The sequence below is a fragment of the Lepus europaeus genome, chromosome 3 (assembly GCF_033115175.1).
Source record: "Lepus europaeus isolate LE1 chromosome 3, mLepTim1.pri, whole genome shotgun sequence".
NCBI classification, from domain to species: Eukaryota; Metazoa; Chordata; class Mammalia; order Lagomorpha; family Leporidae; genus Lepus; species Lepus europaeus.
Genome location: NC_084829.1, coordinates 30,285,558 through 30,311,313, shown reverse-complemented (window position 1 = coordinate 30,311,313; position 25,756 = coordinate 30,285,558). Strand labels below are relative to the sequence as shown.

Genomic DNA, 25,756 nt, shown 5'->3' with positions numbered 1-25,756 from the left:
TCAGAACTCGACTTCTGGGAGTAACTGATCATGCAGGGGACACAGACGTTGGCGATGACGGAGACTGCTCCAGCTCACAAAGCAAATTCGATAGGATAGGCAGGACCTCCAGACCCTGGATAGGCAGGGCCTGCACTACGCCCCTCATAGGCAGGAAGCAGTTACAGAAGAGATTATTTGACATCCATCAACACCCCTTAGGATTAAGGGGATGAAATCTCTGAGGGGGGAATGAAGTAGGCAGGCATACAGGCTAAAATTGTTAGATTTGTGAACTGGAAGACCACGCCTTTACCATGCCCCTGAGTGGCCTCATTCTCCTACCTGGCCACACCTGGGTGCCCACCAGCCAATCAGGTTAATTAACCACGCCCCTTTGGAAGTGGGTTAAAAGCCGGACACATTGTGGCCCGGGCTGCTCTTTTTCCCTGGCCTCTTGCTGGGAAGGGGCTTGCTGTAGCCCCGTGCCTCCAGGGCACATGGCCTTTGGGCCATGTGTTCTAGGCTTCCTGGCCTAGATGCTCATCCATGTGGCTGGTTCCTGGTGCTTGGTATGAACCCCTACTTACCTCTCTCTCTTAAATAAAGCTCTCACTCTCCTATGCATCTTTCTCACTAAATGAAAGCTTAAAATGTACCATGCTGCCTCGTTTATCTGTGCCGGTATTTAGAATTCTTCTCTAAATGTTAGGCAAGAACTCTCTTGGGCTTATTAATATTGGGGATTTAGTAATAAGCCCGTGGTGAAATCGTAAGGCTCCCCAAATTCCAGTAGCACATGTGGCACCCTGGATAGCATTTCTAGGGAACTTTAAAGGGCCACATTTCAGTGTAAATTTTAGGGGGTCTTTTCCGATTTCACTGGGAAATCAGAGGAGATGACCCAAGCGCTTGGTCTCCTGCCACCCACCTGGGAAACCCAGATGGAGTTGCTGGCTCCTGTCTTTAGCCTGTGGATGGATGATATCTCTCCCTTTCCTTCTCCCTCTCTCCCTTCTTTCTCTTTTACTTTGCTTTCTAATGGAAGAAAAGCTCATAAGAAATGGAATTAAAAGACTATTTTAGTTCAAACAATTTTGAAATTCATGCTTTTTTTTTTTCATAATATTCATTTTCCATGAACTTTTTCCAAACCCAATGGATTTTCTCTAAATTTTTCCATACACGCTACACAAATGCCACTAGAGGGCACTCCAGGAGACTCACTGCGCTTACACACCCCCTTTCTAAAAAACCTATAAGGGTAACAACACTTTATCCTGGATATCTTCCTTTAACAGCACCCAAGGAACTGCTTGTTATTTTATACAACTACACAATATTTTATTGCATGGCTATATCATACTTAGGCAATTTTCCAGGGCATTTAGATAGTTTCAATTTTTAAAATATATTTTATTAGATTGACACAAAAATGTATTACTTTAAAGCAATAAATGTTTAACAGAAGTAAAATTGTATGGAGTAAGCTTTATATTAGGTTTTGATTATTTAAAAATGTTATTTATTTGAGGGGTGGGTGTTGTGGCATAGCAGGTCAAGCTGCCACCTGTAGCTCTGGCATCCCATGTAGGGGCTGGTTCAAGACCTGGCTGCTCCACTTCCAATCCAGCTCCCTGCTAATGTACCTGCGAAAGCAGTGGAAGACGGCCCAAGTGCTTGGGCCCCTGCACCCACGTGGAGACCTAGATGAAGCTCCTGGCTCCTGGCTTCAGCCTAGCCCAGCTCCAGCTATTGCAGCCATTTGGGGAGTGAACAAGCAGATCTCTCTCTCTCTCTCTCTCTCTCTCTCTCTCTCTCTCTCTCCCTCCCTCCCTCCCTCCCTCTCTGTAAGTCTGCCTTTCAAATAAATAAATAGTCTTAAAAATTTATTTGAAAGACTGAAAGGGGAGGGATTTAGAGGAAGGGGAGGGGAGAGGGGAGAGAGAGAGAGAGAGACCTTCTATCCACTGGTTCTCTCCCTGAATGGCCACAACAGCCAAGGCTGGATCAGGCTGAAACCAGAAGCCAGGAACTGTAGGCAGCCCATAAACAAGTCATAGACAAGTCAAGGTCAGTCTTGGCTTGTGGAATTCCTGGGAGGAAAAAAAGTCACCTATTCCCATGCTTCAGGAGAATGATCAAACAAGAACACTCCGCCAAAATTAACTATGTTATGATTGTGTTGTAGAAAGCCTGATAACTTGCTTGCCTGTGTTGTTAACTTCTGTGTTGCCTTGAGCTGCAGCTGGTTATGTATAAAATATCACTGAGATGCTGGAATAAACGAGCCTTGATCAGACTTTTGTCTTGGCTCCATTCTCTGCGCCCTTGTCCCTCTTTTCATTCCCACTCCCTCCTTCAGGTTCTGTTCGACAGGTGCGGCTGGCCCGCATCAGGTGGCGCCCGAACAGGGACCTGAATACGAGGGACAGAAGTGAGGAACCCCGCCAGAAAGGCTGCAGCGACAACACAATAATGAGAGGAAGACGGTAAGGACCCAATACCGCTTGCCTCCGGATAGGTGTGAAAGGGGCAATTATGGGACAAGCACAAGGTAAGCAGGCCGTGATAAAGGCTATAAAGACTCCATTACAGACGCAGGGAATAGGGTTAAAAAAGGCGAGCCATAGAACAGTTCATTAATGCTATAGGAATAGTCAGTCCTTGGTTCGCAGAAGAAGGAGTCGTGGATGAGCAACATTGGGATTTGCTCGGAAAAGATTTAAATGCGCATTTAAAGAAACAAAGCAAGCCGTGACAAAGGCTGGAAAAACTTTATTGCAGATGTAGAGAATAGGGTTAAAGAAACAAACCCATAGAGTAATTTATCAGTGCTGTTGAAAAAATTAGTCCTTGGTTTGTTGAAGAGGGTGTTGTGGATAAGAAACACTGGAAGTAAAAAATATAGATCAGTGTACACTGGACACCCCCCACCCTGCATTTGAATATTTCATTTGAAGTAAATGTTATCTGTTATAAAGTTAATACTACTATGTGAAATGAGGAATTGTGGTGACAAAGTGTCCGGACTACCCATTCTGTTTTTGTATTATTACTAACTCTACCCTATTATTGATAGGAATGCTTGGACAGATTATGCTTGGTTTGCTTTATAAAATAATGTAAATCAAAATATGCTGCAAATAGTTAAGATTACACAAACCTGCAAAAATGCAACAATTACAGATAAAAAGAGGCTAATTCCCTCAGATATGTTTCAATTTATCCTTAAAACACATTGAATATTATTGTGTTTGATTGCTGGATGTATGCTTGTATGAAAAATTTGTATTGTATTCTTATGATGTGTTAATTATGTCTACCTCTCAATGCAACCCTAGGGCCAAATGTAAGGACAGATTTTTGGGATGGAGAGGCTTGTATCTAGGTTCGGCTCTGGTAGACAAGTAACTTTGCTGCCGGATGACCTTCTCCTGCTCCTTGGGAGCCTGGCCAGTTCCCGAGGAGGGGGATAAAGGAATGTTTCTAATAAACAGGTGGGCATGCTTCATGTCTCAGCTCTCTGGCCAAGATCTGGGACCGGACGCACTGCTTGCCTAAAATCTCAGCAATGAGCCACCTTGTCCTTGGGGGCTTTAAGAGGGAGCCAGAACAAGCCTCTGCTGCTGCTGTTTCATCCCGGGGGAACACGCAGTCAAGCTGAACGTTAAACGTGCCCATGATGATTACTGATGATGTTTAATTCTCAGTATGGATCCTTTTCCGGTGCTGTGTGAAGATTGCCTAGTGATGCTCACAATACTGTAAATTCTACAAAACATAAGTACAACGTGGACATGGATCAATTGGCTACTGTGACTGAGGTGTTCTGTGACAGTTCCTTTGATGAGGGATTAGCAAAATGGATTCACTTAAAAACAGGACATTCAGGACCTGCCGCTCTACATGGTATGTCATTATAAAAATAATCAAGGAGGGCTATGCCCAAGAAATAAGGGTGCTATAAATGTGGGCAGTACAAAAAATTGTCTAAAAGTCAAAAATCAAAATAAGGCTCCTCCTGGGATTTGCCCCCAGTGCTAAAGGGGAAGGCATTGGGCCAAAAATGTCACTCCAATACTGATAAAGAAGGTAATTCATTAAAAAACAGAGTTCAGGAAACTGAAGTGGGGCCAGCCTCGGGCCCTCCCTACAGGGATCAGAGGACCGTCTTGCTATAGTATCATTAAAGCAATGGAGCCATGTTTATTGCAATATTTTGTTAATCTATGCTCCTTTACCATCTTTCCTCTAAATAATTTTAGTGTGCACTACAAGGCTTGCAGCGTATATTCTTGCAGATTAAACTAAAAGTAACTAAGTCTGTGCACAGCAGACAGCTGAAAAATAATTTGCTGTCACAAATTGGCAAAGTTGTCAGGATCTGCAAGTATACAAAGCAATGCCTTTCTTTAAAAAGAAAACTGAAGTTGCATATGTAACCTGTGATGTTCCTGGCTGGAAAGACCCTCAGTTGGCCTCTTTGGCCAAGGTATGGGCTCTCTGCTCAGGATTGAGTGAGAATTGGAATGGCAAGTTACGGAGTGCACAGCCTCCACAAGTTATTGAGGTTTGCAATCGGTACCAGTAGAAAAGGAGAATGAACTATAGGCTTTGGGAAGGTGAGGATGGATTTTGTTATCTGCATACTGATGCATGTGCAAACAATTAAAAAAGCAGTACAGGATAAATGTAAATTGGGAAAAAGAAAATGCTGCCCTTTGGAGTCAAACCGATAGGTAGTGGTAGGAAAACTATATCAAGCCCCTGTACCGCTGCCAGGGCTAACTAAGGTTATTCAGTGTAAACAATACAGAATTCCAGGTGGACATGAGAAAACATCTAAAACAGTAAAAAATTATATTAATGCTGGAGTGATGATTTCCATAACCACTAAAAGGAATAATCCAATTTGGCCTGTTAAGAAATCAGATGAAACCTGGAAAATGACTGTGGATTACAGGAAATTGAACAAAGTTACTCTCCCATTGACTGCTGCAGTCCCAGATACCATCATTTTGATGTAAAAGGTCAGAAGTATAAAAGCGTGTTCTTAATAAGGAAAGTTAAAAGGAAAATAAAATAGATTTTTAAATAAAGGAAGGACATGGTTTGTAAAAATTGTTTATCTTAATGGCTAGTTTACTCTATACTGGAATAAAAAAAGAAAGGTTTGAGTAAGTTATAGAAGATGTGAGAATGTTACAAAATGCTATGAAAAAAAGAAATTTTTGGTTATAAAACTATTAGTCTATTTTCTTTGACATGAAATCAAAATCTGATCCTCTGTTAAAGCAATGAGTTAAAGTAATCTATTATGTTCTCTTGATGTCTCTGTTAAATTCTAATTGTTTAAAAACAGCTGTGAAAAGAACAATGGTGAAATGGAGGGATCCTATCACCAATCAATGGAATGGACCTGATCCAGTACTAGAATGGGACGCGGGCTCCTAAGGGATGGGTTTTTCTATGCAGCCAATATGCCTTCACATCGTTAGCCTCTGATAACTTCTGCAATTGCTCCCTGGGCCGTGTGGCCCCGATGCTGACATCTGTATTTACAGCGGCGGACAGAGCGCGTCGGCGGCGTGCTTCACCTGAAGACTGTAATGGCAACATCATCCTGATAGGAGAGGACACTGCCCTTGCCATGGCTGTACCAGTAGTAAGTGTTCCTGGACTGGCCTTTGGAAATAACCGTGGACTGCGAAGGCTTGCATGTTTAGTGACCAAAACAATTAATCTTACTGCTACTGGACTGTCCAATATAGCCAAAGAATTGGATCAAGTTCGCTCAGGAGTGCTTTTAAACCGCGCAGCTATCGATTACTTGCTGTTAAAAGATCATATAAGTTGTAAATCTGTACCTGGGGGATGTTGTTTTAACATTACTAACAATGTGTCATATATAGAGTCTGTCATTGATAAACTTAAGACTGAAATGCAACATATGTTTATTACTAACCCCCTAACATTTGGAGGGTTTCAATGGATTCATTGGTTATTAATGCTGGCTGGACCACTACTGCTTTTCCTACTTTGTATGGGATGTTTTATGTTTTCTGTGTGTTCTGCATTTTATGCTGACTTCGCTACAGTCTGTATGGACTGACATTCATTACTTAAAACTTCATACCAAACCTCCTTTGTAATCAAAAATAATTGATATTTGGCTGTATGTTTCATCTCTCACCTAATGTCAAGCTGGAATGGTACTCAGAGACGGGTAAGACGCTCAGCATCCTGTACCAACCTAAGACAGGGCTCTAGGCCAAGCTGCCAGAGTTACCGATGACGGGTAAGGACAGAGATGACTGAGGGCAACCTAAGACAGAGGCCATTCTCAATTAAATAAAAAAGGGGGAAATGTAGGCAGCCCATAAACAAGTCATAGACAAGTCAAGGTCAGTCTTGGCTTGTGGAATTCCTGGGAGGAAAAAAAGTCACCTATTCCCATGCTTCAGGAGAATGATCAAACAAGAACACTCCGCCAAAATTAACTATGTTATGATTGTGTTGTAGAAAGCCTGATAACTTGCTTGCCTGTGTTGTTAACTTCTGTGTTGCCTTGAGCTGCAGCTGGTTATGTATAAAATATCACTGAGATGCTGGAATAAACGAGCCTTGATCAGACTTTTGTCTTGGCTCCATTCTCTGCGCCCTTGTCCCTCTTTTCATTCCCACTCCCTCCTTCAGGTTCTGTTCGACAGGTGCGGCTGGCCCGCATCAAGGAACTACAATTGGATCTCTTATGTGGGTGGCAGGAACTCAAGTACTTGAGTCATCATTTGTTGTTTCCATAATTTGTTGTGCATCAGGAGGGAACTGGGTCAAAAGCAGAGTAGCTGGGACCAGAACAAGCACTTCAATATGGGATGCAGGGCTCTCAAGCAGGACTTTACCTGCGGTGCCATAATGCTCACTCCTAGGCCCTGACTTTAAGTTTCAGTAAAATAGACAAGGTTCTTGCCTTCCTGAAAGTGATATCCCAGCTATATGGGCAACTATATTGCATGTATGTTATCTGAGGACACATGCCAAAGAGTACAAGGCCATGATTTTCAACCTGTTAGCTCATGCATACAACTTGGCAGCAAATATCAGTCTCCTGGGACCAGGGGTATAATGTAAAACTATGGGGCTTCTTGTTCACAAAGTGGGGCGAAATATTTTTCCCCTCTTCTGTGGTTTTCCTGTTGACTTGCCATGGGGCTTTTCTTTGTTTTTGTGTTTGCTCTAGAATGTGGCACTCTTTCAGGCATGAAAGCACTTAAGTGATGAGTGCAATCTGTCACCAGTGCCTGGGATTCAGCCCCCTGACTTGGCAAGTGTGTGAGCCTGATCCCCCTTTCATCTTCCCCACGCCCAGGTTTCTTCTGTGAAGGGACATCACAGGCAATGGTTCCTGGGTGTGGGAGCAGGCGGCTGTAAACTGGTGCTGGGGAGGCTGGGTGTGGAGGGAGGGAAGCTGGACCAAGTTGGAGCCTAGGTTGGAGCCTAGGTTCTGCCAGACTCCAAACTGGGAGATAAAATTAGTAAGAATTTCAAGATGGGGACCCCAGAGCACTAAAAGGTGCACACAGCGACCCCTTCTGAAGTCTTGTGCAATTGTCCTGGTGGCAAGCCCAGGAAGTTTACTCTGTCATCAGGATATTTGTGTGTTTAAATTGGTCTACATATTCTGCAGCGACTTGAAACTTGATGACCGATAGATAGTCATGCATCTAACTCACATCCTCTCATCCATATGCTTCAGGGGTCTGGTGGAAAAATGAGAATATGAGTCTAGTCAGGCTCACGATGCTGCCCTGCAGGTGAACGCCTGCAGTGGGTGTGAACTGGTGTGTTGTAGTGAAGCTGGGGCAGCTCTGTTGCGTTTGACTTGTAGCAGAAACAAGGCTGGATGACACTTACTAATATTAGTGTCATTAAAGTTGGTATTGTTAGTAAACTGGCACAGTCTTATCTATGGCATGATCTACACCAGACACTGTCCTAGGCTCTGCCCCCCACCATGCTGGAAGCCAGGTGATCAGATGGCCCAATCACCAGTGTCAGCTCCACTCCCACCCTAATGGGATTTGCTGCTCCTACTTCCCTGCCTGCCCCTGGCAAAGGGTTAAGAGGACCTGTTCCTGAGCTCATGGCTCTCTTGAGCTCTGTCTCCGGAGCTCTCTGTCTCTCTCTCTCAACTCTTACACTCTTCTTCCTCTTCCTTCTTTGCCCCTTCCCTCTGGTCTGCCTGGTTTCCCCACCAATAAACCCTTTCCCTTACTCCAGTGTTTGGGTTTGGTGTGTTTTTTGGCGGCCTTACAGGTATACACTCTCCCCACCCCTCCCTTGATAAATGTGATTGGCTTTTTAACATGGAGAATAAAATCAACAAATTCGCAGAGGCCCTTAAGACCCATGAACTCCAGGGCTGAGCCCAATAAAGACTTTATTCCTCAGGGCCAGTGCTGTGGCACAGTTGGCTAAGCCTCTGCCTGTGGCACCAGCATCCCATTTGGGCAACGTTTTGTATCCTGACTGCTCCTTTTTCTGATCCAGCTCTCTGCTGTGGCCTGGGAAAGCAGAAGACAGCCCAAGTCCTTGGGCCCCTGCACCCATATGGGAGACCTGGAAGAAGCTCCTGGCTCCTGGCTTCAGATGGGCCCAACTCTGGCCACTGGGGCCATTTGGGGAATGAACCAGCAGATGGAAGACCTCTCTCTCTGTCTCTCCCTCTCTCTGTAATTTGCCTCTCAAATAAATATTTTTTTTTAAAAATGACTTCCTAAAAAAAAGACATATGCAGTGTAGAAAATTAGAAAGAACTAAATATATAGAGACAGGACAAAAAAAAAAAAAAAAAAAAAAAAGCGCCAGTATTTTTTCTCGAAGAAAAGCTGTCCCGGCTCCACCGCCCGGAAGTGGAGATGCATTTGTGCTGTTTTCAACTGAATGCCGTGGGCTTCCCGCAGGGCCTCGTAGGGGTGTGAGACCCGCACTGAGCGGTACCGCCGACGCCGGACAGGGCCGCTGGCAGGTGGGGTGGGCAACGTCCTCTTCCTGGGTGTCCAAGCCAGAGAAGAACGGGAGGGTAGGCCAGACACCTCAGGTTCCTCTCTGTAGCATGGTAGAGAACGTGATCTCGCCTCCCCGTTTTCCGCCTCCCGCTCCTCCGGCCCCTGCCAGGCCTGGCGGGTGAAGGCTCCGGAAGCGGTCCCCGTCTGCCCCGCAACAGATGACGTCACGGCTTCGCCGAGGAGGATTGGCTTCCACGAGCCTTTGGGGCGGAGAAAAGACGATTCTAAACGGATCGAAACCAGGTGCCTGCGAGCGGCGCAGCGGATCCTTTCCTGCTTTTTGGCCCTGGGTCACCTGCTTCGCGGCCGCTGCCCTGTTTGTTGCTGTTTTAGCCCTGCGCCGTCGCTTAGCCGGGATGAGCCAGGTGGCGGTGTTGGGTCCTGGCTCAGTCCCAGAAGCGGCCACCTGGTGTCGGCCCTTCTGTCGCTGCGCAGCTGCCAGGAGGACGCCGAGGTGGCCATTTTGGAACCGGGAGCCGGAGCCTGGCAGCCGCAGGGTCTGGCATTTCAGGAACCCTTTCGAGACTCGTTCTAGGATACCGAGGGCCCAGTGGTCTTCGCTTTCCGCAGGGGGTGTATTGGTCACGCTCTTGGCACGCTCGATGCAGATTCCGGCCCGCGCTTCCCGGCAGATGCAGGAACACGCCGGGCTCTGGTTTGCTGTCCTGTGGACAGATCGCTCGAGGAAGCCTCAGGTTCCTTCTCTGTGGAGTGGGCACTGACCTCCTGGGGTTGGCCGCGGGTTCATTGAGACATAGGGCAGGGTCTGACTCTCAGCCGCGACACCCACTGAGCAGAAGGCATCTGATGGTAGCCCGTGAGGTCGGGATTTTATTTTCCCTGTGCCAGCCTAGGCATAGAGAGTGAGGACTGCACACCAGAATAAGGTTGTGGAAAGAACGGGCAGCAGATCAACACCCTCACCATCAGGTTTCCGGCTTCACACTGGGGTTTTGTCCTCAGGCACCTTCTGGCCTTGTACCCTTGCAGGCCAATGCTTACACTTTTTACATGATCTGTGTCGCAGCAGTCTGCTAACAGTCAGGCTAATGTTTTTGACTTTTGACCTCCAATTCTTCATTAAAGATCTTTGAGTCCCCACCTTGGGGCCTGGCCCCTGAAAAGCAACTTAACTGTTTTATCTCAGGTCACCTGCCCCCTCGCCTCTCAAAATAACTTCTCCAGTAGAAAATACCTCTGTGTGTGTGTTTGTGTGTGGGTGGCTTTGCCTTTAAATAAAAAATAAAAAATTTTTAAAAAACTTACAACACAGAGTATTCTTTAGAAATGCTCGATTTCTGGAGACCTAAACTTGCTTTGTCACTAGTGCCATCTAATGGTCGATCTGAGTTACTGCTCTGAGACTGGACACAAGGCAAGAAGACCTTGATGCTGGGAAGTTTAACAGGAATTTGTCAAAGAAGAGCGTGACAGTATTTTGTGGACATGCGAACTCAGCTAAAAACTTGCTCAAGTTGTACAGAGTTTACTCTTTACTGAGCTAGTGATCTGCCGATTAACTCACATCTCAGAACTTGTGGGGACAATACTAATTTGTGTTCATAAGAAATTCTTATAACTTCAGATTTTTTTCTGTGATTACATTGGTTTCTCACAAAAGTCTATGAATTCAGCAGATCAAGTGGCTTGCCATTTTACAGGTGGAGAAATTGAATCCAGAGGGACTGTGATGTGCCAAGGGCAGCCAGGGTGTTACTGTCAGGGCAGTATCTAGGGCCTTGGATTATGGGTTGTCAGACTGGCATCTTTCCTAGGTGTTTGTGCTGCTGTTGAGGGCAGAGAAAAGCAGGCTTGATTTTAGATGTAGATGCTTTGTTACAGACCCTAAGCTAGGAGTTCTCTAAGTTTTCTTTACCATTTCTGTAGCCATTTTGTTCTGTATGCTTTTTTTTTCTTTTTGAATTTGAAAGGCTGGGTTACAGAGAGGCAGAGAGAGAGAGAGAGAGAGAGAGAGAGAGAGAGAGAGGGAAGGAGAGTCTTCCATCTGCTGATTCACTCCCCAAATGGCCATAATGGCGAGAGCTGGGCTGATCTGAAGCCAGGAGCCGGGAACTTCTTCTGGGTCTCCCACGCGGGGTACAGGGGTCCCAGCACTTGAGCCCCCTTCCGCTGCTTTCCCAGGCCATTAGCAGGGAGCTGGATCAAGGTGGAGCAGCTGGGACTGGAACCAGCGCCCATACAGGATGCCAGCATTGTAGGTGGCAGCTTTATCCACTGTGCCACAACCCTGGCCCCTGAAGGTATGATTTTTTTTTTAAATAAAGATTTCTTTATTTATTTGACAGAGTTACACAGAGAGAAGAGAGGGATAGAGAGAGAGAGAGAGAGAGAGAGAGAGAGAGAGAAGTCTTCCATCCGCTGGTTTACTCCCCAGTTGGCTGTAATGGCCATAGCTGTGCCAATCTGAGGCCAGGAGCCAGGAGCTTCTTCTGGGTCTCCCATGTAGGTGCAGGGGACTAAGGACTTGTGCCATCTTCTACTGCTATCCTAGGCCACAGCAGAGAGCTGGATCGGAGGTGGAACAGCTGGGACCCGAACCGGCGTCCATATGGGATGCCAGCGCAGCAGGCTAGAGCATTAACAATGTTGAGACACAGCGCCGGCCCCAATCTAACATGTTTTAACTTGTAACTTGTCTTCTAGTCACCATCACATGTATATGTATGAGTGTGTGAATGATGCTTTTCCAAAGTAAGGAAACTTGATTTTTAAAATAGGCCTCATGACAAATATATGTATCTGTTCTGAGTTATAATAAACCCTGAACACAGATGTATTTTTCCTTTTCTGTACTCCAGCTTCAAAATCACCATACCAGGGCAGGTGTTTTGTGCAGGGGTTAAGACACCACTTGGGACACCTGCATCCGGTTTGGCAAGGCCTGGGTTCCAGTCCTTGTCCTGCTTCTGATGCAACTTTCTGCTAATGAGAACCCTTGGAGGCAGCAGCTGTTGGCTCAAGTACTTGGGTCCCTGGCTTCTCTGTAGCTTTCAGATCTGTGAGATGAATAAGCTTTTTATATTTTATTTTTTAAAGATAATTTATTTACTTGAAAGAGAGAGAGAGAGAGAGAGATCTTCTATCCACTGGTTAATTTCCAAAATGCCTCCAACAGCTGTGACTTGGTCTGGCTGAGGCCAGGAACCAGGAACTTCATCTGGGTCTCTCATGTGGGTGTCAAGGATGCAGATACTTGGGCAATGATCTACTGCTTCCTCAGACACATTCCTAGGGAGCTAGATTAGTGTAGTAGCTGAAATGTGGGATGCTAGCATGGCAAACAATGGCTTCACTGTGCCACAATGCCTGCCCCAAACACTTATTTTTTATAAATTACTCAGTCTGCAGTGTTCAGTTAAAGCAACAGAAAATGGAGTAACACAGCAATTTAGCTATAATAAAGAGGAAGCTTTTTATGTATTGCTATGGAACAATCTCCTAAATTATAGTACACTACCATTGTGTCATAATAGGAGAAATATGTTAAAATATGCAGGAGCTTATCCTAGCAAGAATATGTAAGATTCTGATCCTGTCCATTATGAGGCCTCACCAGGAGTCTCTTCTCTATCCACTGTGAGCCAAAGGGGACTTAAAGGGACACAGGGAATTCATCATTATGCTGTTTTTTTTTTATGTGCTTAATAAACTCTATAGTAGCATGAATTTCTTTCCCCAAAATGTTGTACTAATTTACACTCATGCTAGCAGTGTACTAAGGGTCTTTAAAAAGCTCATGGGAAATGCACATTTCATTTTGCATGGACTTTTTTCAAAAAAAGATTTATTTTCTTGTTTGAAAGGCAGAATGACTCAAAGAGAGATGCAGAGAAAGAGGTCTTCCATCTGCTGGTTCACTCCCCAAATGTCCACAACACCCTGGGCTGTTGTTTTTTACACCAGAATAAACAGCATCCAATGTGCTATGAGAATGGCTAGCAGGGTGGAGGAGCAGGGAGTCTGTTTCAGGAATTCAAGGAAGGTTTCCCTGAGGAGGCGGCATGTACACTGCTGGTGAGGTGAAGGCAGCACGGGCTGAGGAGGCTGAGGAGGGCCCACACAGGCCAAGGGGATGGATGTGCTTAGTCCCTGAGTTGTTTGAGCATGGTGAATGAGGGGAGAAGGCCTTGAGACCTGCATTTGAGACCCAGCTCTGCTGTCTGGTGGAGGGACCTGGAGGGACATTTCTGAGCCTTGGCTGTCTTACCTGACAGATGGAGGTATTTCCAAACCAGCAGACAAAAGAAGAGATGGTGAGTGCTTTGTAAACAGTGCGGCAGTAAGGTAACCTGCCTCTGTGCAGGTCTAAGTGTGATGAATAGGGAAAGCAGCTGAAGGTGTGTGTGAGTCATGCCTGCTCTCTACAACTTCAGAGTGACAGCTTGGAAAGGCAGGGAAGAGAGAGTAAACTCAGCAGGTGTTTGTTTACTCTGAGGGCTGAAAGTGGTGCTTACATCCTAGCTGAATTTGAATGGCTCAGACGGTTCTCTGGACCTGTGGCTACCAGGTCCTGGGTGTGCACGTGGTCAGGTTTCACAGAAGGCCTTCATGGGGCTACTCACCAGAACGATCTTTGCATGAATACAGTGTCTAGCCCGTGTCCTCAGATTTGTGAATATCTTCTCAGGTTTATGAATTTAGTTCCACTCATCCTTCTGCAGTCCCAAAATCCACAACACAGTTTTTTTTTTTTTTTTCTGACTCATCTAAGGGAAAAACCCATCCTGAAAAACCCATTCCTTTTGTGGCAAAGCCATAGATGAAGCTCTTTATAGTTATATTATAAAATATTTGTTTATTTGATCAGCCTAATGTCGACAGCCATACATTTAACCTAGAAATACAATGGTGTTTAACATGGACTTCAGACCAGAATACACACATTAAGTGATGGACTTTTTTTCAGCATACTGTAGGTTTCTACAAGAAACATCTAGGTGATGTGTCTTATTCCTGAGTATTAGTTGCTTATTGTGATTGAATAAATAAGTAATCATTATAGGCACCTGAGTTGGACATAATGGAAAGGAAGAATCTGTTGCAGCAAAACAGACAAAAATCACCAACCATTTTCATACACACATTATGATGTATCTGCTTTTTGGATTGGAATGAATAATTATGTATAGATATTTAAGTTAGCATATGCTTAATTATATGTATCTGTGATTAAATATGACACTTGTTAATTGTGAATTCTTTTTTTAAGATTTATTTTGTGTATTAGAAAGACAGTTACAGAGAGAGGTAAAGACAGAGAGAGAGAGAGAAGAAGAGAGAGAGAGAGGTCTTCCATTTGGTGGTTCACTCCCCAATTGGTCACAATGGCCTGAGCTGAGCCAATCTGAAGCCAGGAGTCTGGAGCTTCTTCCAGGTCTCCCATGAAGGTGCAGGGGCCCAAGGACTTGGGCCATCCTCCTGCTTTCCCAGGCCATAGCAGAGAGCTGGATCAGAAGTGGAGAGCTGGGACTTAAACCGGCATCCATATGGGATGCCGATGTGGCAGGCTGGGGCTTATAACCCACTGTGCCACAGTGCCGGCCCCAGTTGCAAAGTCTTTAAAAATCAAATTCTTTAATTGTTCCAGGAACAGAAATACTCACTAAATTTGTGAGAACTGAGCTTTTTCTGTCCGTTAACTTGACCAAGAATGTACAACTGCTATCATGTGAATGTTTGTGTGGCCCTCAAATTCATATGTTGAAATCTAATCCCTAATGAAGTATCATTAAGCTGTGCCTACAGGGGCTGATGTCATGACATAGTGTACTAAACTGGTGCCTGTAAAGCTGACATCCCACATTGGAGCACCGGTTCAAGTCCTGGTTGCTCATCTTCCAATCCAGCTCAGGCTATTGTGCCTGGGAAAGCAGTGGAAGATGCTCCAAGTGCTTGGGCCCCTGCCACCTATGTGGCAGACTCAGATGGAGTTCCTTGCTCCTGGCTTTGATGCAGCCTAGCCTGGCCATGGTGGCCATTTAAGGAATGAACCAGTGGTTGGAAGATCTCTCTCCCTCTCTCATTTCAAATAAATAAATCAATCTTTTAAAAATATTGTGGATATTTTTCTTTCTTTCCTTCTTTCTTTTCTCTCTCTCTCTCTCTCTCTCTCTCTCTCTCTCTCTCTCTCTTAATTTTAGAGATCTGTTGGTTTGGTTCATGCCCTAAATGGCCACAATAGCTTGGGCTGGGCTAGGCTGCAGTTAGGAACCTGAAACTCCATTCATATCTCCCACATGGGTGCAGGGGCCCAAGCACTTGAACCATCTTCTACTGCTTTCCCAGGCCACAGCTGGACTGGAAGAGGAGCAACCAGGACTAGAACTGGCGCCCATATGGGATGCTGGCACCGCAGGCGGAGGATTAGCCTAGTGTGCCACGGCGCCGGCCCCTGGGTCCCCCCCCCCCCCGCCAATTTTTTTCAAATATTTATTTATTTGAAAGTGTTACACAGAGAGAGGAGAGAGAAGAGAGGAGAGAGGAGAGAGGAGAGAGAGAGAGAGAGAGAGAGAGGTGCCGTCCATCTGCTGGTTCACTCCCTAATTGGTCACAATGGCCTGAGCTGCACCGATCTGAAGCCAGGAGCCAGGAGCCAGGAGCTTCTTCTGCATCTCCTACGCAGGTGCAGGGGCCCAAGGACTTGGGCCATCTTCTACTGCTTTCCCAGGCTATAGCAGAGAGCTGGATCAGAAGTGGAGCATCTGGGACTTGAACTGGTGCCCATATGGAATGCTGGCACTGCCAGCGGTGATCTTACCTATTACAACACAGTGCTGGCTCCCCTCCCCCCAATTTTTAACAGAAGTACTTGGCAGGGACACAAGTACTTAGGCCATCATTTACTTGAGCCATCTGTCTTGCTGTCTTCCAGATACATTAGCAGGAAGCTGGATCAGAAGTAGAGTGCTTAAACTAGGTGTTCCAATATGAGACGCCAGTGTCCCAAGCTGAAGGTCAATCAGCTGGGCCACAACACTTACACTGAAGAAGTGGGCGTTTTTGGGAAATGATTAAATGATGAGGGGGAAAGCTCTCACACATGGGATTAGTGCCTTTACCAAAGAGGCCTCTGGGAGGTTGTTGCTTCTTTCACCATGTGGGGACACAGTTGGAAGGCCCTACCTGTGAGGAACTTGGCTCTCACCAGACACTGAAGCTGTTCTTGGAATTCCCAGCCTCTCTGTTGTTTGTAAGTTACACAGTTGGAAGTATTTTGCATTAGCAGCCTGAGCAAAAGAGAAGAACCAAACTAGAGGCTGGCACAGCGGCTCACTTGGCTAATCCTCTGCCAGCGGCGCCTGCACCCCGGGTTCTAGTACCGGTTGGGGTGCCGGATTCTGTCCCGGCTGCTCCTCTTCCATTCCAGCTCTCTGCTGTGGCCCAGGAAGGCAGTGGAGGATGGCCCAAGTGCTTGGGCCCTGCACCCACATGGGAGACCAGGAGGAAGCACCTGGCTCCTGGCTTCGAATTGGCACAGCGTGCTGGCTGTGGCGGCCATCTGGGGGGTGAACCAACAGAAAAAGGAAGACCTTTCTCTCTCTCTGTCTCTCTCTCACTGTCTAACTCTGCCTGTCCAAAAAAAAAAAAAAAAAAAAAAAAACCCAAACTAGAATTGTATGTGTGGGGCATGTGGGGCATTTGTTAAACACTTTCCTTGTTTCTCACTTTCTTCTGGCCCAGTGATTCTGAGTGCCTACATCTATCAAGAAAAAAGGAAAGGTGTAGGAGTTTGGCATAATGACTAAGACACGGCTTGGGACACCCACATCCCATATCGGCATGCCTGGGTTCAAGTCAGGTTTTCTCCCCCCCCCCCAACTTCTTCTGCCTCCTCCTCCTTCTTCTTTTAAAGTTTATTTATTTTGAAAGTCAGAGTTACGGAGAGGGAGATACAGAGATCTTCCATCTGCTGGTTCACTTGCCTAGATGGCCACAATGGCCAGTGCTGGGCCAGGCTGAAGCCATCTGAGTCTCCTACATGGTGGCAGGCCCCATGTACTTTGGCTGCCTTTCCCAGGCCATTAGCAGGGAGCTAGACTCGAAGTGGAACAGCCAGAACACAAACTGGCTCTCTTATAGGATGCTGGCATTACAGATGGAGACTTTACCTGCTGTGGCACAATGCCAGCTCCCAGTTCCACTTCTGATTCCAGTTTTCTACTCATGTGCATCCTGAGAAGCAGCATAGGATAACTCAAGTACTTGTATCCTTGCCACTCATGTGGGAGACCCAGATTGAGTTCTGGGCTTCTGGCTTTGGCCTGGCACAGCCTTGACTGTCTGTGGGCATTTGGAGAATGAATTAGTGGATAGCAGATCTTTAGCTGTTTGCCTCTCTGCCTTTCAAATAAAATGAATAAATAAATCTAAAAATCTAAAAATGCTGAAAGGTATTTGTGAAAAAAGGAAGGAAGAAAGGGAGAAAGGACACACAAGGTAAAATGAGAGATGTGTCATTCAGGAAGGCTTTAGTGATATAAGATCATGATTAAGTGTTCACGCACTCATTAAACAGCCAAGGCCAAGCTCAGAGGGTAAAGAACTTCATGTTCAAATTTAATTAAAGAATTTTTTTTCATTTTATTTGGAAGGAAAAGAGATAGAGAAAAGGTGAGACAAAGCGAGAAAGGGAGAGAGAGAGAGAGAGAGAGAGAGAGAGAGAGAGAGAGAGAGAGAACACTAGAGAAAGAGATTTATCTTCCATCTGTTGGTTTACTTGCCAAATGCCTTTAATAGCCAGGGCTGGCCCAGGCTGAAGCCAAGAGCTGGAACTTCATTTGGGTCTCACATGTGGGTGACAGCTCCCAAGTTTTTTTTTTTGCTACCACCTGCTACCTCCCAGGATGTGCATTAGCAGGAACCTGGACTGGAAGAGGAGTTGCCAGGGCTCAAACTAGATACTTTGATTAGGGATGTGAGCATTCCCTATGGTGATTTAAGTGACTATACCAATATGTTTTGAATCGTAGGTCTTTGCTTCATGCATTTTTCTGGATAGCAAGAGCTGTAGGACAGAAACCCCTCCCTGTATGTAGATTTTTCACCCCCACATAAGAGGACATGGCTACCTTTCCCTTCACAGGCTGAGCATGCTCCCTTGGGTGAGGAAACAGAATGGAAGTGCAGTCTGGCCTTTGATGAAAAATGCCCTGGGGTGGGATGTGGGTGAGAGAAGCACCTCTGAATTAAGCCTTGAGTGCAATGAGAATAATTCGGAGGGGCCGGCGCTATGGTGTAGCAGGTAAAGCTGCTGCCTGCAGTGCCAGCATCCCAAATGGGCACTGGTTTGAGTCCTGGCTGCTCCACTTCAGATCCAGCTCTCTGCTATGGCCTGGGAAAGCAGTAGAAGATGGCCCAATTGCTTGGCCCCTGCACCCATGTGAGAGACCCAGAAGAAGTTCCTGGCTCCTGATAGGCTCAGTTCCAGCTGTTGCGGCCATTTGAGGAAAGGAAGACCTTTTTGTCTTTCTCTGTAACTCTACCTCTCAAATAAATAAATAAAATCTTTAAAAAAATGTATTCCTTTGAATGAATGCATTCCAGTGTACTGAGTCAGTACCTTCTGATTTGGACATTAAGGTTGTTTTCTGATTTAGTAGCAGCAGTGTGCCAATGGACACCACTGAGATAACTTTCAGTGTCATGCACTCCTCTTGTCCAGAAGATTCCTCTGCTTCATTTCCCTCCATCAAGGCAGGACTTCAGAGAGGCTGCAGCTAGTGGACAGGTGTAGGTCTGAGTAAGGGTCTTGTGAATTGTTAGTTGGTCTGTGACAAAGCATCGGATCAGATCCCTGCTCCAGAAGAGCCCTGCCAGGTATGGGAAGCATGTCCATTGGGCAAACAGCCTTGCCAGGTACACAGAAGCACACAGGAAGGGTGTGTGGACATGTGACAGGTGAACTAGCCTGTAGACTGGGCTTCAAGTCAGGAAACTCCTCTTGTCCAGCCTTGTGATGGTCTTCCCGGTGTTAATAACTTTCTTGCACTCACATTTCTTTGGTTGTGTTCTGCCTAGAGGACAGTTCACTTAGGGGAGGAATGGCTGTCATTTTGAGTGGTCAGAAATCCTGTTTCACTCTCTTCTCTCTCTCATCTACTCATTTTCCTGGTCAGTGGTTCTCAACCACACACACCCACTGTGAAATCTTGTGGGTCCTCTTTTTATTATTACAACGATGGAGTGAGGCACTACCGTCATTCATGGCAGGGCAGGGGTATAGACATTGTTCAAAGTACAGCCTGCACAACGAAGGAAAGTCCCTCATTCAGGTTCTTAGAAGTCCCCTAGGACATTGATGTAGGTGAAAACCTTAGTTAATTATTTGAGTCTAGAACTTAACACAGTTTTTTTTTTTTAAATGGTCTAAATACACAATGAACTTTCTAGGAACGCAATTATGGTTCTCTGTAAATTAGGGGAAGATTTGCTTTGCTACCAAGAGTAGTTCGACATTTCATTGACTCACTTCAGTGATGGCCATGTGCTGGAGGGGGTTGAGTCACCAAGTTAGCACCTGTATCAGCCTGTGCTGGTAGCAGTCTCATCCCCGTGACTCTGTGCACAGGTGCAAACATCTGCCTACTACTCCATTATGACTTCTAGAGTAGCAAGATTCGAGCACTCATTCATTCACATATTGTTCGTGTTACTTTATTACAAGTTACCTTTATTTTCCTGGCAGGGACACATTTTGATCCTTTTTTTTCAAGTTATGTCATGTGTGAATTTCAATTCAGGTCACTACGAAGTGTTTATTATGAAAGAGGCATAGGACCTCGATTGCAGGTAGTCTCCTTTTTTCCCAGGAGCTGTCAGAAAGCAGTCGCCCCTCCCCCTTCTCCCAGCTCCAAGTCAGGCCTGTGTTGGACAGCACTGGCCTGGGCTGCAGACAATAGCCAAGGCGCTTCTGGAGCTGTCAAAAGCCCTGCACGTCCCTGGCTATCTTCAGAGTTTCCACTCGGCCCTTAACTAAGAAATATTGATTGTCAAGCCCTGCGGAAGTCTAGAACCTGGCCGCTCTTTTCTTGCGCGCACCCCGCCCCCCTTTTCTTCTACCTTAATTTCTGTCCTGGATGCGCCCCCTCCCATCTTTGGCTTCCCATCCACTCTGCAGCCCCTTCCCGCAGCAGGAGAGTGGCAACGCTGGCCCATGGGGCCGCTCAGGTCTCCGGCTCTTCCTGTCGGCACCCGACGCTTCTCGCTCTTGTGTGGCTCAGGTGCACCGTCCCCACCTCATTCCCCCCTCCCCTTCTCGCCCTGGCTTCTGTCTCTCCCACCGCTCTCCGCGCAGCTCCCGGCCTCCGCCTCCATTGTCGCCCGGCTTCAGGGCTGCTTTCCCTCTGTGCAACCGTCTTTCTCCACCTTCATCCCAGACTCTGGCTCAGTGCCATCTTCTCTCTGCCTTTTTGGCTCTGGGCCGCTAGCCGGTGCTCGGCCCCCGCCCGGGCGTACGTGCGCGCCGGGGTCGGCTCCCACCTCTCAGCCCCGCGCCTCTCCGCCGCCCGCCCCGCGCGCTGTGGGCGGTCCAGGGCGGGGCTGGGATCCGGGGCGGCTCCCGGGGCTCGGGTTGTGGGAGGCGCCCTCTCCCCGGTCTCCCCTCTCTTCCCCCCGCCCTGTCTTCCCCTGCACCCTCCTTCTTCCCTCCGCCCGAGAGCTTTCCCCGGTCCCCGGCGCCGCCTCCTTCCCTCCCGGCTCCCCGCTCCCGCGGCCGCCGCCGCCCCGGGGAAGGAGAGACGGGGGTGGGGTTTGGGGGAGGCGAGAGAGGAGGGGAGAGACCCTGGCCGGGCCGCAGCCCGGATCCGAGGGGAGGAGGGCTGGGAGGAAGGGAAAGGTGGAGGAGAGAGGAGAGGGGAGCGGGGAGGAGCGGCCGGGCCTGGGGCCTTGAGGCCCGGGGAGAGCCGGGGAGCTGGGCCGGCGCGCCGAGGTAAGAGCCAGGGCCCCGGGAGGCAGGGCTCGGAGAGGGGCGCATGGGGGAGGGCGGGCCGGGGGCCGAGGGCGAGGAGGAACGGCGGGGATGGACTCAGGGAGCGGTGAGGCAGCCGGTCCCGGCAGCGTGGGTAAGCCGGGCTCCGCCGAGCTGCGGGGGCCGGGGAGAGGAGGTGGTGAGAGGTGGAGTCCCGGGAGGGTGGGGGGCCGAGGGAGGCAGGAGGAGGGTGGGGACAGGCGTTCTCTCCTCCTCTCCCCCCACCCCGCGCGGGGCTCCGCCCCCGCCTCCTCCGCGGGCGCGCTCGCGGTCCCCGGGGCCGAGCGGGTCGCAGCCTGCGAGGCCACCGCGGGGAGGCCAGGCCGCTCCCTGGTCCGGGCCGCGCCGGCGGGGCTCGGGCTGGTCCTCACGGCCGCCTCTCACTCAGATGCTGCCGTTGCTGCTGCTGCTGCTGCTGGCGCCTCTCTTCCTACATCCCCCGGGCGCGGGTGGGGCGCAGACCCCCAACGCCACCTCCGAAGGTGCCCCCTTCTCCGGCGACCTCGGGCCCTCCTCCACCCAACTCCCGCTTTCCCCAGGCCTCTTCAGTTCTGGAGCTTGTCACTGTCCCGTCAGCCCTACACGGCATCCCCGCCTGCCACCCCTTCTGCTCGGCCCCTTTTAGTACTCCCGACCTCCTTCCGGTCACCCCACCTTTCTATCCAGCACCCCTCCATCTGCCCAGGACTGCACGGCACCACCCGCCAGGAACCTGCACTATTTCCTCGACCCCACCTCCCTCTCCTGGCCCCAGGTTACCTCTGCTGGGTCCCACTTCGCTGCTCAGATGGTCTTACAAGGTCCCCCACTTGTCATTCTAATTAACTCAAGGATCCCTTTAGCCTTTTTTTTTTTTTTTTTGGGCTAAGCTCCACCCACTCATCATACCCTTCACTATTTCCTAGTTACTTTTCTCCATCACCGTCCACTAGCATCGTCCCAGCCCCGCTCGTGGCGACTCCCCCCTCCCGCCCGGGGTTCTCTTCGGCCAGTCAGGCCTCCCCCTTTCCCCTGACCCCCAGCCCGCCCAGCGGCCACGCCCTACTCTCCCCCGCCTCCGCCGCGGAGCCTCCTTTTCCTCTTTCCCACGATTCCTCTCTGTGTGCCTCCCCCACTCACCCTCAGGTTGCCAGATCATACACCCGCCTTGGGAAGGGGGCATAAGGTACCGGGGCCTGACTCGGGACCAAGTGAAGGCTATCAACTTCCTGCCTGTGGACTATGAGATTGAATATGTGTGCCGGGGGGAGCGCGAGGTGGTGGGGCCCAAGGTGCGCAAGTGCCTGGCCAACGGCTCCTGGACAGACATGGACACACCCAGCCGCTGTGGTGAGTAGCCTCGGGAAGCCCCTCCCTTGCTCAGGACCGTTTGTTTTCATGACTTAAACTTAGCGTTACCACTTGCAAGTCAGCACTTTGTATCGGGGTAACCAAATTCTCAAATACCTGAATGAATGGCAACCGCTGCTGTGTGCGATGGAGGTAGTAAAGCTAACCGCCTGCACTTCATTCCACCTCCTCTAGTGAGGCCACTGGGAACCGGATCCAGTAACTGACTATTCATCTTGTGAGCGATTCTTTTTAAGGATCATTAGTGGCAGGTTTTGCCAAAAAGTTGTAAAATGACTTCACTGTGCTTTTGAATACCTCTGTCTCCAACTCGATGACTGTATGCCCAGGAAACAAAAGCCAGTTTAATACCCATTATAATAAGAAAAGCAGATTTGATTGTGCATCCCATACCTACATCTATACATTGCAAAGCTAGAGAACTGTCCATTGTGCTTTTAAGAGATCCTATTTTATGGGCTTATAGCTCCATCTTGGGTTCCTACGATGCAAGTGCTTTTCCTTTTCCTCTTGGAACCATGTGGATGGAGCAGGTTTAGGGGAGGAGGGAAGGTAGAGCATGAATCTTTTCCACACCTGACTTTTTGTAGAGCAGGAAGCTGTGAACCCAAACCCAAACCTGAGACCCCTGTTATCTCCAACTGGCCGTTCTGTTTTCCTCTCTCCACAGTCCGAATCTGCTCCAAGTCTTACTTGACCCTGGAAAATGGGAAGGTTTTCCTGACGGGTGGGGACCTCCCAGCTCTGGACGGAGCCCGGGTGGATTTCCGCTGTGACCCCGACTTCCATCTGGTGGGCAGCTCCCGGAGCATCTGTAGTCAGGGCCAGTGGAGCACCCCCAAGCCCCACTGCCAGGGTGAGGGGAACAGCTGCCTGCATGCAGCTGATGAGGACGCTTGTGCAAGGATGGGAGTGGGGTGGGATGGACGGTGGGAGAGGAAGGGGCACGATAAAAATGTGGGGGAGAGCCGGGGGAAGATACAGATGAAAACCCAACCCCTTTCTTCTTCCACCCACCTCAAACTTTCTCCTGCAGTCCCCACTGTCCACTTTATCTATTTTAGGGGCTTCCCTCCTGTACCTTTCTTTTTTTGTATTTTCTCCCTGCTCCCAGTTTTTGGGCCTTAATATTTTCTTTTTCATCATGCATCTTACCCCTTCCTCTACTTCTTAAGATTTAAAAATTCCAGTTTTCCCTAGACTCATTCCCTTTCTCTAAACTTACAGATTTCTGTCACCCTCTTCTAGACCCAACCTCTCACCATTCATTATATAATTGAATTATTGTAAAGATTAAGAAATAAATTGTACATTGCATTTAGAAAATTTGATAAGGGGAGTTATGGGAATGGAAATGTATCAGGGTAAAAAGACTTTAAATTGGGGGCACAGTGATCAGAATGTCAAGGCCAACCCAGGGATGGGTGGGAAGAGGATGGACCTTTTCCATACCTCCCAGAAACTTCCATCAGTCCTCAAGGGAATAGGGCTTGTGTCTATCACTTTTTTGCTGTCTAGCTCTGCAAGCATCTCCCTCTGCAGCTTTCTTTCCGGGCTGGCAGGTGTCCTGCTCCTCCTGCTGTGCGCACCCTCCACCTCTGTCGATTCTTTTAAGACCTCTGGTCTGTCTTTCTTCACGTAATTCAGTTATTCTGCTTCTAGAGTATCATTCCATTCCAAAAACGGGGAGTTCCACCCATGGGTGGATTCACTATAAAGCACATGCAACTTAAGCTTCAGGGTTCCTCACGGAGGACTCTCTTCCTGTGTTTTCATAACGTGGAGGGTTCTAAGAATGTGTTCACGTGGTAATAGATTTTTGTAAAAATTGCAGAAATAAGGTATTTTAACGATTGCTTGAAGCCAATTGTATTTGTAGTTTTTTTCTTAAAGAGAAACCACCAAATCTTATAATATTCAGGCGCCACAAGACCAGGATCTGTCCCTGCCTTGCCCTATGAAAAATAAAAGAAGAAAACCAACACATCTGGACCCCCCAGCCCCACCTTGCTCTTATCCCCAGGGATTCTCCCCTCTGACTTCGGAATGGATAGGTGTGGGAGGGGGTTGGGGATCAGGCCAGGGAAGCTGGGCACCAGCTTCTCTGATCTCTGATCTTCTCTGATCCCCGTCTTTCCTGCCGCCAGTGAATCGAACGCCACACTCAGGTGAGATCAGAAACCCTTATCGCGTGCACTGCTATACCCTTACCCTTCACTTTTCCCCTCCACCCTCAGGGATTCGGCCCCTAGGTTCCCGGGGATCGTTCTCCTCCCAGCCGACCCTACCCAGCCCAGCTGGCGGTCGCCCCCTTCGCTCCCTACCTGGCTCCTGCCTCCAGTCCCGGTTTTCCGCGGGGCCGCGGTCCCTTGCGTCTCCCCGCTTGGCTGTGCATCCCTCGGCTCCGCCCCCTCCCGGGCTCTGCCTGGCTGCCGCGCGGCAGAGCCCCAGCAGGGGGCGGCAGCGAGCTGGGAGACCCTGAGCTTCCACCCCGGCCTCTCTGTGGGGCTCCTTCCGACCCTCTGCCTGCCTCCCTCCTAAGATTTCGCCTAACGGACTCCGCCACCCGCCTCGACCCTGGCCAGGCCTCTCTCTTCCCCCTCCAGCTCTCGCCCCTAAACCCATATCCTGCTTTTCCCTCAGTTCCTTCTCCCAGCAGCTTTCCTCAGCCTTCGGCTACGCAGACCCCTGTTCGCTCCCCCTGGCCCCACTACCCGCCTCTACATCACCCCCCACCCCTCTCCCAACGCTCTCCTCACGGCCGCTCCTCTCTGCCCTCAGCCCTGCTCCCCGTCCATTCACGGCGCCCTGTGAGACCCCGGCCGCCATCCCCTCGCCTCTCCCGCCCCGCACCCCTTCCCGTGCCGTCCCTGCGCCCACCCCTCGGTGGGACCCCTCTCTCCTCCCGGCCCGGCCGTCTTGCCCACGAGGGTGCGACCTTTCCCTCCCCGCCCCCTGCCTGCCTCTCCCACCTCGGCTGCCTGCTCCCTCCCCGCCCCTTTGCCGCCCCCCGCTGCCGCACGCCGCCCGTGACGTCAGAGCCCCCTCCCCGCCCTCCTCCTCCCCTCCGTCGGTCAGTCAGTCCGCGAGGAGAGTCCGCGGTGGCGGTGGCGGGAGCGAGAGCCGCGAGGGCCGTAGGAAACCCACCTTCCCTGCTTCCCCGGGGCCCCAGCCCCCTCTTCGCGCAAACCCAGGGATGGAGGCGCCTCCTCGACACCCCCTCAGCTGCCCTCCCCAGGAAAAGTGTCCCCCCTGAGCTCCTCCCCCTCCCCAGCGGCTACCCCCGCCCCTCCTCGCCATGGGTCCGGGAGCCCCCTCTCCGCGGCTGGGGTGGCCACTGCCGCTGCTGGTGGTGATGGCGGCGGGGGTG

The 25,756-nt window shown here is 49.1% G+C and overlaps 1 protein-coding gene across 8 annotated transcripts in view; it reads left to right on the top strand.

Moving 5' to 3' along the window:
• The first annotated feature begins 20,922 nt into the window (after positions 1-20,922).
• GABBR1 (gamma-aminobutyric acid type B receptor subunit 1) overlaps positions 20,923-25,756 on the top strand; it is a 42,856-nt gene continuing 38,022 nt past the window's right edge. For 5 of the 8 annotated variants that reach the window (XM_062185466.1, XM_062185458.1, XM_062185467.1 and 2 more), the window contains exons 1-5: positions 20,924-20,997; positions 21,425-21,518; positions 22,162-22,365; positions 23,057-23,242; positions 24,534-24,554. In XM_062185466.1, coding sequence (XP_062041450.1) covers positions 21,425-21,518; positions 22,162-22,365; positions 23,057-23,242; positions 24,534-24,554 — 505 coding nt within the window. In that variant the 5' untranslated portion in view covers positions 20,924-20,997. Of the gene's footprint in view, positions 20,998-21,424; positions 21,519-22,161; positions 22,366-23,056; positions 23,243-24,533; positions 24,555-25,756 lie in introns of all 8 variants that reach the window. The other 3 variants (XM_062185454.1, XM_062185469.1, XM_062185472.1) reach the window with 3 other exon arrangements.